Source organism: Podarcis raffonei, chromosome 4, assembly GCF_027172205.1.
Source record: "Podarcis raffonei isolate rPodRaf1 chromosome 4, rPodRaf1.pri, whole genome shotgun sequence".
Taxonomy (NCBI): Eukaryota; Metazoa; Chordata; class Lepidosauria; order Squamata; family Lacertidae; genus Podarcis; species Podarcis raffonei.
The window spans coordinates 53,133,559-53,148,267 of NC_070605.1; the positions used below are offsets into that span (position 1 = coordinate 53,133,559).

General features: G+C 40.1%; 1 protein-coding gene across 2 annotated transcripts in view; it reads right to left on the minus strand.

The window, feature by feature from the left end:
* SCAF4 (SR-related CTD associated factor 4) overlaps positions 1–14,709 on the minus strand; it is a 45,431-nt gene that overhangs the window by 4,138 nt on the left and 26,584 nt on the right. For both annotated transcript variants that reach the window (XM_053386587.1, XM_053386588.1), the window contains exons 14-19: positions 14,453–14,566; positions 13,653–13,809; positions 12,577–12,734; positions 11,285–11,438; positions 10,728–10,823; positions 10,453–10,641 (exon numbers count right to left, since the gene is read on the minus strand). In XM_053386587.1, the coding sequence (XP_053242562.1) occupies positions 10,453–10,641; positions 10,728–10,823; positions 11,285–11,438; positions 12,577–12,734; positions 13,653–13,809; positions 14,453–14,566 (868 nt within the window). The remainder of the gene's footprint in view (positions 1–10,452; positions 10,642–10,727; positions 10,824–11,284; positions 11,439–12,576; positions 12,735–13,652; positions 13,810–14,452; positions 14,567–14,709) is intronic.

Sequence of the window (14,709 nt, forward strand, 5' to 3'; positions counted from 1 at the left end):
CTTCTAAAGAATTGGCAACTGTTCAGCTTCCTGTCACCTTTAAGCAGGAACAAGCTTGATAAGTATTTTTCAGAAGAACCATGGGGGTTTCATAACTTCTCAGTGTCATCATTCTCTTTAACTGCAAAGTCAAGTGGTCAAATGTCTAGGGAAATGGTAAATGACCCCTGGATGGTTAAGTCCAGTCAAAGGCGACTATGGGGTGTGGCACTCATCTCGCTTCAGGCCAAAGGAGCCAGTGTTTGTCCTGATACATCTTTCCGAGTCATGAGGCCAGCATGACTAAACCAATTCTGGCACAACGGGACACTGTGACGGAAACCAGAGCACATGGAAACGCTATTTACCTTCCTGCCACAGCAGTACCTATTTATCTACTTGCACTAGTGTGCTTCCAAACTGCTAGGTTGGCAGAAGTTGGGAGCAATGGGTGTTCACCCTGTCTCGCAGATTCAAACTGCTAACCGTCCAACTGGCAAGCCCAAGAGGCTCAGAGGTTTAGACCACAGTGCCACCTGCGTCCCTTTGGTCAAATGCCTATCGGTATGGAAACCAAAGGCAGCCACTAAAAATAAGGAAGTAGCTTGTATATATATTCTACCTAGGTTTAAATAGTATTTAAGATTCTCAACATTTTTTAAAAACGTGCCTGCAAGAACTTGTAAGTTTCTAAGTTTTATGGAATGTTAATGACCATTAAGCCTGCAGAAATAATACTAAAAACTAGGCCAGCCAGTTTTAGGGATGGTATTTCCAGTTTCACATGGAACAATGATAATAAATAATAATAATAATAATAAATAATAATAATAATAATAATAAATTTTATTTATATCCTGCCCTCCCCAGCTGAAACCGGGCTCAGGGCGGCTAACAACAATCAAACAATCAAATAATCCACCATTCTAAAAACATTTCATTATAAAAATTAATTAAAATCAAATTAATGGCAACCATTAAGCAAAATTCTGTGTAGGTTGCCAGAGGAGGGGGTCAGGCTGCGCCCTGACCAAAGGCCTGGTGGAACAACTCTGTCTTGCAGGCCCTGCGGAAAGATGTCAGCTCCCGCAGGGCCCTAGTCTCTTGTGACAGAGCGTTCCACCAGATTGGAGCCGCAGCCGAGAAAGCCCTGGCTCTAGTTGAGGCCAGCCTAACCTCTCTGTGGCCTGGGACCTCCAGGATGTTTTTATTTGCAGACCGTAGGTTCCTCTGTGGGGCATACCAGGAGAGGTGGTCCCGTAGGTACGAGGGTCCTAGGCCATATAGGGCTTTAAAGGTTAAAACCAGCACCTTAAACCTGATCCTGTACTCCACCGGGAGCCAGTGCAGCTGGTATAGTACCGGATTAATGTGGTCTCGCCGCGGCATTCTGCACCCGCTGGAGTTTCTGGGTCAGTCTCAAGGGCAGCCCCACGTAGAGCGAGTTACTATAATCCAGTCTGGAGGTGACCGTCGCGTGGATCACAGTGGCTAGGTCAGGGTGAGAGAGATAAGGAGCCAACTGCTTAGCTTGGCGGAGATGAAAAAATGCTGCCTTTGTTATAGCTGTAATCTGCGCCTCCATAGAGAGGGAGGTATCGAAGATTACACCCAAACTCTTAACGGAGGGTGCTGGCACTAATTGCACCCCCGCAAGAGTTTGGGAGTTGCCCCCCCAATCCCATATCGTCCCGTCCCAGCCAGAGGACCTCTGTCTTCGAAGGATTTAATTTCAACCGGCTTCCACGTAACTATCCAGCCACAGCTTCCAAACATCTGGTCAATGTGTCTGGGGCCGAGTCAGGATGGCCATCCATCAACAGATAGAGTTGGGTGTCATCGGCATACTGATGGCAACCCAGCCCAAAACTCCGGACAAGCTGGGCAAGGGGGCGCATAAAGATGTTAAAAAGCATTGGGGAGAGTATCACACCCTGAGGCACTCCACACACCAAGGAGTGGTGCGATGACAATTCCCCCCCAAGCACCACCCTCTGTCCCCGACAAGAGAGAAACGAGCGCAGCCATTGAAGGACTGTGCCCAGGATCCCCACGTCGGCAAGGCGGTGGTCCAGGAGTTCGTGATCGACCATGTCAAAGGCTGCTGACAGGTCTAGAAGAATCAGCAGCCCCGACCCGCCTCGATCCAGCTGCCTGCGGAGATCATCTGTTAGGGCAACCAGAGCCGTCTCGGTCCCATGACCAGCGTGGAAGCCGGACTGGAATGGATCCAGAGCCGATGTTTCATCCAGAAACCTACCAAGCTGTTCAGCAACCACAACAGTAACTTTTCTTGCTTGCTACGGCTACTTTTGGGAGGCGGGGGTAGGAAGCCAAGCTACTGCTCAATCACCTATGGTAAAAATCTGAAATTTTCCACCCCAGAGAAGGGGAGAGGGTTTAAATCAGGTGAGGCTAGTGTGTGGAGATATTGCTAGATTCCAGCTTCCATTATCCCTAATGGCCATGCTAAGCTGAGGCTGATGAGAACTGGAATCCAAGAACAGATGAGCCAATGTCAGGTAAACTATGCAAGTCATCATTTAATCCTGTGTTTCAGAGTAACTAAGACAGAGGAAACCAAAGAGAAGATTATGTGGGCTGCTCAAGTCCCCAAGAGCTTGTAAACAGTATTCTAAAGGGACGGAATAGGGTTGGGGATTCATGCTTACTTTTGGTGTGCGGATGTGTTACATTTCTCCTTGCACTATCCAGGGATATTTTATGAGGAAGAAAAGGGACGATGACATCTTTCTCCATTTTCTGCTGTCAAAAACCATCCAACTCCTCCCACAATTGAGCCAGTCTCAAACGGAAACCCTCTAGGACCATACAGAACTGCTGGGGGTGTGCATCATTTCACCATCCCTTCACACACGGACCCACACACAGTCTGAACAGGACTGCAAGGTTCCTATTCCAGGCTGGCTGAAGCAAAGAACACGCCTTTGAAGGGACGGCAATACGCTGCAGAATTATCTTATAAGTTCCTCTTGCACTTGTCATAATAAGATTTGTTCCATGAAGTGGAAGCTTCTTATTTTCCCATGTAGCAATACATGCTATTTACTCAGAGTTCACTAGTAAATTTCCCTTAGGAGTCATTTTCAGGTTATGATAGGAAAAGTGACAGCTAAATGGCATTCACAACATAAAGAGTTCAGCAAGTTTTCATGCTCTATCCTAAAGAACAATAAAACTGAAAATACCTTAGGCTTAATGAAACTAAGAGATGAAATATGCACCAACTGTTGTAATACCACCAAATATCTGAAATGCAACAACGTAGTGAATCCAAACAGTTCTTGAAATATCAAGAGCAATGCAGAAAAGATTACGAACTAGGCCATATTTTATCCTAGCACAAACCTAGTTCTGAGATTTCTGTCCTTGGATTAAAAGTTCACTGATTTGAAAGCCATGCCAAGGAATTAAAGTTCATATGCTTGCTAAATAGTCAAGGTAAGCGATCCCAACCCACTGCTAGTTAATATTTCACAGAGATGATGTTTTGTAATTATTTGCTTGAACTGATTATATCTGGCACAAGCTACCTTAGCTTTTTCTCCAACAGAATTTTAGCTTGGTTTCAACTTGGCTGACTTGGCAAGGAAGTTACAACTTGAAAGCTTGCACACCATTCTTACCCAATTTAACATTCTTGTGCACTGGCCATTACAGCAGAAACCATGCTTTATACAGTACTAAAACACTCATTTGGACCAAGTTATTGTTTTTACTAAATGTGGTTAGATTTGTGTATGGTTTTTTAAATTGTTAACTGATGGATGACTATTAAATATGCTTTAGACACATTAAAGATATAGTGGTGATGACAATTTGCTTTGACTTGGAGAAATACTACATTCACACCTGTTCTCTATTCCAGAGTTTCCTGTTAATTATAAGACTTGTGGCCAGTTCTCATAATCATTGTTTTGAGAAGTCATGGTGCATTTCTTTCGCACTGGGGTAAGTGTACAGCCCACATGCATTTTACACAAGCAGGTTTTCTTGCAGTATCCAAGACAATAGTATTTCCCAGCTACACTTTCCAAGAACTTTGTAATCCTGCTGTGATTTGGTTGGTCAAGTACTTTGAACATTTTTCTGTAGCAGACTGAATCCCCTGTCACATTCCTACAAGTTTTTTGGGGTTGACAAGGAGTTTTTGTGCATTTTCAAGTCAGGGTCTCCTACTGCTAAACTTACGAATGTGTTTATATAAAATTTCCAACTCTTCAGGGATCAGCAATCTTATATTCCTAAGGTGTAGATATGCACTTTCAATTCAATTTTCAATTCCATATTTCTTTAAGAATTCTGTGCTACACAGCAATACACAGAAACCTAGACACATGAACTTATTTCAGTGTTCACCTATCTCATGAGATGGGAGTGAAAAACAGCAGCAAGATTATCCCCCTTGCCAAAGTGGCAGTACTCATGTGCCACACAGATGATAATATGCTAACTGAACATTGTACTGAACACAGGGTTGTGATAATTGCAGAACACATAAAATGTGGTTGGGGAACCCTTGGCAAATAAGTCATGGAAGAATAAGGCAAAGAACCAGTTCTCTAAACAACAATTTGGGTATGAAAAGTGAGGATGTATATAAAATACAGCAAGGCAGAGGTGAGCAGACATCAGGTTTGCAAGATTGACTTTGTTTTGTACTAGGACCTCAAGTTCCACCAACTGGTACCTGGTGCAAAAGACATACTTAGAATTAAATAATTTGGAGCCCAGGAATTTGTTTTGAGTATCAGAACTGAACAGAGCTTGTAGTCCTTCCACACAAACATCCACTCATTACCTCAAGCTATCCTCATTTCAGCAATGTACTATGGGGCGAGGAGAGCCATTTTCCAGGGACTGTTATGAGAGACAGAAATCTTAGCCAATCTACTGCAGTTCACACAGAGCGCTACCTGTGGACCGCAACCTATTTCTTCCCAATCCTGGACTAAGGTACTCAGATAATAACAGGATCAACATAGTCTTCTGCAATCTACCTCCCTGTTACTCATTTAATAAACTTTTAGTTTTTAAAAGTCAACAAAATTTAATTACTTTTAGTGCTGGCTTAGAACAAAAACTTTTTCATTTCATTGTAAGTCATTAAGTAACAAGCAGAACATAAATGAAACACATTTCACAAGTAACAGAAAAGATGGCAAGCTAAAAAGAAAAAGAAGGAAATTCATAGATTAGAATGCAACCAGAAGAACTGTGTGTTATATCATTTGATATGGAATCTTCAGCTAGCAGACGGAGAGCTTCACAATTATGGGATGTCTTTGACAAGCTGAACAAAATAATTCTTGAGTATCACTGAGTAACTGAAATAATTCCCCCCTCCCAAAGTGCCTCACCATTTATCTCAAGTCTCTGAATGTTTTTTTTAAAAAGAAACACATGACCAACAAATTAATTAATGCAGGCTGCTCAAATGAGAAAACATTAATAAAAACTCAGATATTAACCCAGAAACAATTTGCAAAAATCTAATAGTGTAATAATGTAATGTTATCAGTCACCTTGAGTTGGAAATTGTACTGTAACTGAATACCTATCACTTTGAACAATCACAGAACTTTGAATGTCTGAAAAGCAGCAGGAATCTTAGAAGATATACTTAAAATCTGTATAGGATTGTGTGCATGCTGTGACTCCATTCGAGTGCAGGGGGGAAACTAGAATGTAATTGTAGGCACAGAATTCAAGCTTCCCAAGATTATCAGTTTTCATTTAAAACAAAGGGGTGAGGGAACCTAGGCCTTATGCTTCCCCTTTCGGATCATGAACAAAATAAATTATACAAAATTATGTATATGGTTTAGCTGTGTAATTCATGCAGGTTGCAGAGTTCATATTTTCTTAGTGCAGAATTTCAGTTACTTCCTGTCAACATTTACAGAAGCAATGTGGTGTTGTGAACCAATGTTTATGTGTATTTCAATTCAAAGTTACATCACACACTTGTTTAATCATTTAAACTCATAAAACTGTGCATTATTTGCGATTCAACGTTTTTAAGCTATCAAATCCGCATTCCCATGTGGAAACATTACTTGGGGGATCAGCCACCCCCAACTTTTCTGGAATTGCATCTGTAAAAATAGCAGCAATCTAGGACCCTTTTCCCTGACATGTCTGGAAAACATATTCTGTATGTCACATTTCTACATGGTAGAGCTGGCATGTCACTTGAAAATGCTTGAAATGTTACCAGAAATGTGCCTACATAAGATACTCCAAAGCAAAAGCAACTCTGGGTAGTCTCCTCAGAAGAATCTTCCTGTTTTCCCTTCATGTGTGATGCATTCTTCCATGTTGTTCTCTGTACAGAAGATTCTCTACCCCCAGTACAGTTTAGGCAGCTTTCAGATTAAGTTATGTTCCTCAAAATTTCCTTAAGCTATGATTTCATAGTCTTTAAAACATGAACTTATATGCTATTTAAAATCACAGCAACTTTAAAAATCTGCGAAAGCTTTTCATTAAAATTACTGCATAGAAACTAGTTTAGCTTTCACAGGCCTTGAATGAAAGACCTAGCAGAAGCCGCTTCCACACACCTTTAGGTTGTTGGTGGCACCCAGAAATAACTACACAATATACATAGGGTCTTGGAATCCAGTTGCTCTTAAAGAGGATTCAGGTATTATAAATGCGAGGATACTGCTGCTAGAAAATCATTTTTGAACTGGGCTGTCTCCAAACCACAGGCTCATTTTCAAGAGTAGATATGTGGATCCAGCAGACTGCATACAAGTTCCTATGCCAGTAAAAGTGGCAGGCTTCCAGGCGTACTTTGCTAGCACAGGGACCACATAATATGCCTCAACCACATCAGTACTTTTCAACACTGGCGCAGCATGCGGCTCCAACCATATAGCAGCAGCTGTTCAGCCATGCCTCACTTTGTAAAATCTGGATCAAGTCTGAGTTAACTTATTCAATATATATATACAACTTCATTAAATGGCAGCTGTTTGTCAACAGTGAATATTGCAAACGACCATGAAGGAATGGGATTTGCTTTCTGAAACATCAAGACATTCTACACCTCATCAGACTGAGAGCAGAAATTAAGACCGACATCTTTGGAAATGTACACTATCCTCTGATGCTCTGCTTTACCCAAACTGTATGTGGAAGGCTCAGGCCAACCCTGTTTAAATACATCCGTTTCATTTAATATGACCACCAGATAGGATACCTGGAAGAACTCATGCAAGCATTTGTGCACAGAAGTCAAGACTCATATTGACAGATGAAAACCAGTAATTAAGAAGGTAAAATCTTGAGTGGATTCTCTGCATTTTTATTTTTCACTTAAGCAAATTCCATCTCCCTTTCAGGAGACTGCCAGCTGGTGGTGCCTTTGCAATTCATATACTCTTGCGCTTCATCCAACTCCTGAGCACAACTTGATATGACACGGAGATTGTGCCCTGAGCCATTCATGTTAAGTAATCAACAGATTTGTTTTTTTAAATTTCTGCTTCAAAGACCACTGATATAACGATCAAGTGAATACAAGGTGTCATGAGCATGAGCTCACTCTGAAGTATTAATCACTGCTTTTTGCAAAAGACTTCTGAGAGGCCCAAATAATGTACTTCTTGTTGGTATCATTACTGCAGTATGTCATATGACCTCCATTATGTTCAATGTGTGTAAGATGCCAAAGCATTAGATAGGTGTCAATTTTGAAGAGCGGTACCTCCAGTATATTGATGACACCCAATTTTCTCCCTTCCTTCCTTCAAAGCCTGCCATGTAATTTCAGAATTTATATAATGCTTGCAGGAAGTAAGCAAAAAAGCTGATAGAAACAGTCTGGAGAAGAATGAATTGCGGGTAGTTGGTAGTCTTGATGACATCTATTGCTGATAGCCTTCCTGCAGTTCTTTAGGCTCAAGATGTTCGGGTATTCTGAATTCATTGTTACGTGTCCAATTCCATGCAGAGGTCAGGGACATTTATCTTACCAATTTCCACCTGTAATGCCTCAGAACTGTGATCTGTCAAGCAGGTCCTCATACCATTCCCCATAAAACTGAACACTACTTTAAATAAACTTAGATATGTTGATCTAGCTTGTGTAGAATGTAGTCTACTCAACAAGAGAAATAAAAATTTGTTAAAACACTTGAGGTCCCATATCTCAGCCGGATAGCTATATAGCTTTCCAGGAATAACTGCACAGATGTTTTTTACATCAGTCTCTTAACTGCTTTGCTCCAGTAGTTTAAAAGGAAACATTTCAATTCCCTCCAGATTTTCATGTAGCACAACAGTACCAGGGATTATAGAATTTGTCTTCCTAGAATATTTCCGAAGACCAGGCATTGTGACATTTGGGTAATCATTTTTTACATTTACAAAAAATATTTATTTTATCTCCCGCCCCCCCGCCCCCACTCTCTTTCACACACAGAATCACTGATGACAATAATTATCCTTGTACAATTATATGGGATTTCCAACCATCTTGGCTTTGAGTCCTGGAAGACCTGCTCCCTGCCTTGAGGGCTTTTCCCACCTGGCCTGGGAGGGCAGAGCCTTGACTGACTCCAGCTACAAAAGCTGAGGCTGCTGAACAGAATCTCAGGCAGTGGTACTGTTTAAGGCATTTTATTGGAGGCAGGGTTGACACTGTTGTTGCTCTTTATTCTTTGTATCTCTATTTTGGATCTTGATTTACATGGAAATTATTCAATTTGTTTGTGTACCTTTTGATGTTTTGTTTATTGCTTATGACTACTTTTGTTATGTTTGTAGTTATGTAATTTTGTATATGTTGCAAGCCATCTTCAGCATCCTTTTGACTTTGAAAAGGCGGCATACAAATAAAATTATTGATTGATTAACCATATGTATACGGCATATTAAGGCAATATTGTGCTTGAAATGCTCTATATACAACCGAAGCTGTGGAAAATATTCACAATGGGTTGCCAACAGCTAGCATATTCCAAAGTGGAAATAAGGAGGTTTCAAACCAAGGAAGTGCAATTTTAGCAATGCTTTCCCCCCAAAAATTGTGGAAGCAGTAATTCAGGTGATTTGGCAACTGATCGTGATACATTTGAGAGTTGTATGATAAATGAATTCTTCTGGGCCAAAAAGAACCCCACTCTCAATGCATTATCCCCTTTCCTGGAAATGTGTAAGAGTATGGCATGCAAGTCTGCACTGGTGAGAAATTCAGGTGACAAAATGGTAGACAATTCTTACATAAGGAAACAGACGAGGAGTAGAAGGAAAGAAATGGTAGCAATGCCATTAGATGGTTACATCTTTCTTGTATGCTCAGGTTCAGACTATATGAGGATATGTACAGATGTACCTAATTGTAGTTGTGAGCACATTCACTGCATTTGGGCAAATGTACAAGCTACTGCTTGGAACTGAGCTCAGGCGAAACCTGTTCTGGGTTTCAGGAGATGTTTTGCACACCACTGATTGCCTGGCTCTTTGTGTCAACCATAAAGCTACTTGCCCATTCTTCTGAGTTTAAAAAGTGTTTTAAATGGTTTTTTTAAATTCAAAATGTCATGTAGCTGAGCAGATAAACATGCTAAGTAACTGAAAACAAAAATCAAACTTATGCATACAAACTTACACATACCAATATATCCTGAAACATGGAGGAGAGAGGACCTAAGTGAGAGGGAGGGCTGAATTGCTTCTAGGGGAACATTCTGGAAGCTGCATGTGAGTGGTTGGGGTCAGAGGCAAAAGTGGGTGAAATAATAGATGTGACTCTTATCTTGATATAGTAAACCTCATCCCAGCTATACAGAAGTGAGAGGTTTCTGTTTGCATGTACACATACTTTTCTATCCAAAGAGTCCTTGCCATAGTTTAAGGACAGATTCCAGCAAGCCAAAAACACTGAAGGAGGGCATAAAGAATGGCCAGATAGGGGTGTGGCCTGAAGAGAGAGAGAGTAGCCTGAATGGGGGTGTAGCCTATGGAGCCCCCAGTCCTGATGTTATCCCAGAAGCGAAGGGGACAGCAGAATGCGGGAATGAATATTTTAAGGAATAAAGGCAGGGAGAAAACAGTTCATCTTCAGGGTCATCTACACACCTACACCGACTCCTGGTTTCAGATATTTGTATACACAGCCATAGGTGACCAGGAAAAAAACATCTCTGGCGAAAGTAAACCCAGAACCCTGAATCTGCTTATATATTTCCCGAGTCCCCTGGATTTGTTTTATTAAAACATACCTAACATAATCATTTCTCAATACTGAATCACTGCTTCAATCTTTCATTATTTATAGTGGGTACTTGCACCGTTAAATGCTTTACTCCCCACCAAATTACACAGGAAAACACTTTGCTTTCTAAAATTTTGACTTCCTAACTATTGACAAAGTAGAATAAGCACTTTTGAAAGAAAGAAAAAGCACATATATATCCAGCAACTGAAAAGTGAACTTACCAAGGAGTGGAACTGGTTGGGTGACAGAAGCTGGGATACTTGTAGAAGTTACAGGTGGCAGAGCATTTGGATATCCTTTGGAGCCATCTGCATTTTCAGCATTTCCTCTAGCTGCAGAAACTACTGTTGGAATGGGGTTTCCCACAGAAGAGTCTTTTGTAGTGTCTTCATTTATATTGGCCACAGTAGCTAGAACAGTGATATTAACAGAGATATTTTAAATGGCATACACTTCCAATACCATCAACTTTAATAACATAACAAATAAGACTTACAGTTTGGGATGTTTACTCCTGGAGAAGGAGGAACAGAGACCGGAGGAACTGAAACTGGGGGGTTAATAGGTGGCGGTGGTCCAGGAGGAAGGAAACCTATGAAGACAGAAATAACAAAGCATCACTACAACAGAAATCCTTTATGTTGTTGTTGTTTAGTCATTTAGTCGTGTCTGACTCTTCATGACCCCATGGACCAGAGCATGTCAGGCACTCCTGTCTTCCACTGCCTCCTGCAGTTTGGTCAAACTCATGCTGGTAGCTTCGAGAACACTGTCCAACCATCTTGTCCTCTGTCGTCCCCTTCTCCTTGTGCCCTCCATCTTTCCCAACATCAGGGTCTTTTCCAGGGAGTTTTCTCTTCTCCTTAAAAGGAAAGGAGCACCCTTCCACAACTTGATGCCCTACATATGTTTTGAACTACATCTCCCATCCACTCCAAGCAGCATGGCAATGGTCACAGATAATGGGAGTTGGAGTCCAAAATATCTGGATGTCACTAGGCTGTAGTAGATTCACAATTCAGATGTATGAAAATTATGAGAATGTTTAATTACCTGGAGGCAAATGCATTGGGTTGAAGCCAGGCCTCAAAAAAGGTGGAGGTGGAACTCCAGGACCAAATCCTGGAGGTGGCATTCCCATGGGAGGGGTAAATGTAGGTGGTTGAAGTGTACCAACCATTGGAGGTCCCGGCTGGTGTGGTGGAACCTACAGTGGAATGAAAAGATTTACTCACCAATTAATTCTACAACTTTTTACCCATAGATATTGACTTACAGAGCACAAAGACTTTGTGTGACATTTTAACAGAGCCAACTATTAGAATTCTCTCTTTCTCCAAATAATGTGTAGATGCTGTATCTTACAAAAACTCTTTTTCAGTGGAATTATTTACATGTGATTTAAGGAACCACAAACGTTCACAAGGAGCTTTCTTTGTAGTTGTCATTTCGGAATCTGCCATTAGCTAATGAGAAAAGTTACTTTTAAAAATGAAGAATGTGCTTGCATTGTTGTGTGCTGAATAAAAAGCAATACAGCAAGCTCCAGCAGCATTTAAATCAGCCTTTCTCACCCTGATGCCCTCAAAACGATTTGGGCCACAACTCCATCAGCTTCAGCCAGCACCACCAAGCTGGCTGCGGCGGATGGGACAAATAGTCTAAAACATCTAGAGGGTAACAGGCTGGTGAAAGCTGATTTAAAGAGTCCCTTTCTTTTAAGTGGTATCTTTAGATTGTACAGTTAAACTTAGGATCTTCAATAAAAGACCTATAATTGGACTGATCATAGGTAAGAGAAAGACAATTTCACTTGCATAAAATCTTAGAGCAGTTAATTTATCAGATATTATGCACAATTGTGAGAACTGTTTAAAAGTGTTTTTGAAGTGATTTCAATGAAGTTTGCTTTTCAACTAATGCAATTAACACATAAATCAACAGTTTCAGTGTTGATAGCCCTGCAGGTTTTGCCATCATTTAACCAATTTGTCAACAAGTTAAACCTATAGTCCTTATGTAATCAATCTAAGGCTAAATTCTCACATTGCTTTTTGACACAACAAAGATACTATAACAGGTTGTACCACGTGATTTCTTTATTTGAATGCGCCTTCAAAATAACAAATTCTGATATTTCTTCTGTATCAGGTATACTTTTAGTTAGTACTAAATCTTGCTGTATGTTTCAAATGTGAATTTTCACCATGTAAAAGATGTACTGTAATACCATCATATGGTATGTGTGTCATCATGTCAAAACAGTGCATGAAATTGCAAGATGAACCAAGCTTTAAAATTTTCGTGCGCAGAAATGAGAAATCAAAAAGAGAAAAACAACTTACCTGTGGTGGAGGCACTGTTATTGGTGTGGGCATAGGAACAGGCATTTGAACGGACATATTTTTAGCAACCGGAGAAGTTTGTTCATTATGTGCAGCGTCTCCCGCGCCCCCATTCTGGGCTACTTGGTTTTCTGACTTTTTTTGAATTCCTTTCCATTCTACAGGAAAGATATAAACATCAATTACAAGAATGCAAAATATTTAATCTCAATTTCTGCCTTACAATGCAAGTGTAAAGTCTGCCATTAATTTAATTAATGCATTAACTGATCATATGTATACATCATGGCCAACCCACTTATCTGTCCCAATGGCAAACACAAATACTATCTGAATCTGTTTAGGGTGGCAAAAGACAATTTTTGGAATGTGCACATATAGTTTGTTCAGCAAAAGCACAGATTTGTTTGAAATGTTTATCTTGCAGCCCCATTATCTATTTTTATAACAGGCACGTAGGGTAGAATCCAACACTGCAGACGCAGACTTCCATTCACGCAACCAAAATTCACACTCCTCTTTCTCCTGCAGCCCCTCATAGGTCCCATTCAGCTCCATTTATGTGATTTTTTTTTTTGAAAGAGCGCACACAAAACTCTGCATTTAAATTTTATGCACTTTATACATAACATACTATTTTTATGTAAAATATGGATTTCATCATAAAATATAAATTTTATCAAATTCTTTTAAATATAACTATTTTTGTCCACACTGAAACCGTACTGCATTATCTGCATATGTGTGTAATTGGACTAGGAGCTGCATTCCAAACCACAAGCAGGTACAGAAGCATCAAATCAGGTAAAAATTGACTGAATAAACATCTTCACTATTCCCTAATTATCAGGCCTCTTTCACACTACCAAGTAAGTATTAGAATTTATGTTTGAATTAGATTTCACGCTCCAAGGGGATTCACGTTCAAGTGAAGTTCTACTTACAAGCATCTCCTAAAGCTCCACCCCAAAGCAAGCAGAGTAAAACAAGTGACTTTTTTAAAACAGATTCAAATTATTTCACTTGTAAGACTTTTTCTTAAATAAATATTTGTTTTCCATATATTTATCTCTTACCAGGACTAAGTGTTTCATTGTCCAGCATTCCTCCTTCACAGAAGCTTTCCAGATCTTCAGGCTTAACTTTACCCCATGGTATGTAGGTAACGCCTAATTCTACATCCCAATACTGCTTATAGTCTGGTTTAATTCCTTTATTTAAAGCCCATGCAATCTGAAGGAAAACAGCAACATACCAGTGATTTCCTTCCAACAGTGAACCTGTACTTGTTCAGCACAACTAAAGTCAGAAAGTAAAACATTTTACTCAAGAGTAGACCCACTGAAATGAATAGACCTAAGTTTGTCATGTCCATTTATTTCAGCAGGTCTACTCTGAGTGTGACTCACATTCAACACAGCCCACATACAATGGGAAATCTGCGAAGAATAACATATCGTAGCCCTGTGAAAAATTCTTGCAACGAGATGACCAAAGACAGTGTCATGTAATTAAGCAGTCCTATGCAAGCCACATAAACTGCCTCCAAATAACATGGTGATCCGTTCTGTTTGTAGGAGCTTACCACTTGGCTCATCCACCACATAGTTATCATAAATAAACATTCCCCCCAAGCTGAGCTGAATGGGGTTTTTCTTACTGCTACCAAATATTTTTTCCAAAACCCCTCTGGATTAATTGATTGCTATGGATGACAATGGTGTCTGCAGCAAAACCAATTTCTGTTTTTACAATGAAAGTGCTCCTTCCTCTCTTCCCTCTTGAAAATATTATCCCATAGAAATCTTTGGGGAGGGGGTTGAGGGAAAAATTGTATCCTATAAGTTAAATTTTTATTGAAAAATATATCCAATACCTTTATAAATTTCTGATTCACTTTAAAGTTCCCACGACTCAGTTTCTGAAGAGCACGGTATGCATCTTGTCTTTCCACCATTACAATATAGGCACATCCCCTTGGTGGTATCATCTGTTGTAAAAATAAAAACATTGCACTACTATTAAACAGGAATTCCCATAAATTTTGCAAGGAAAAAGTGCAAAGTCACAAGAAATTTGTTTGAATGTGTGCCTTATTTCCTTTTAAGGCATAAATCAGTGGAGAGAAACCTC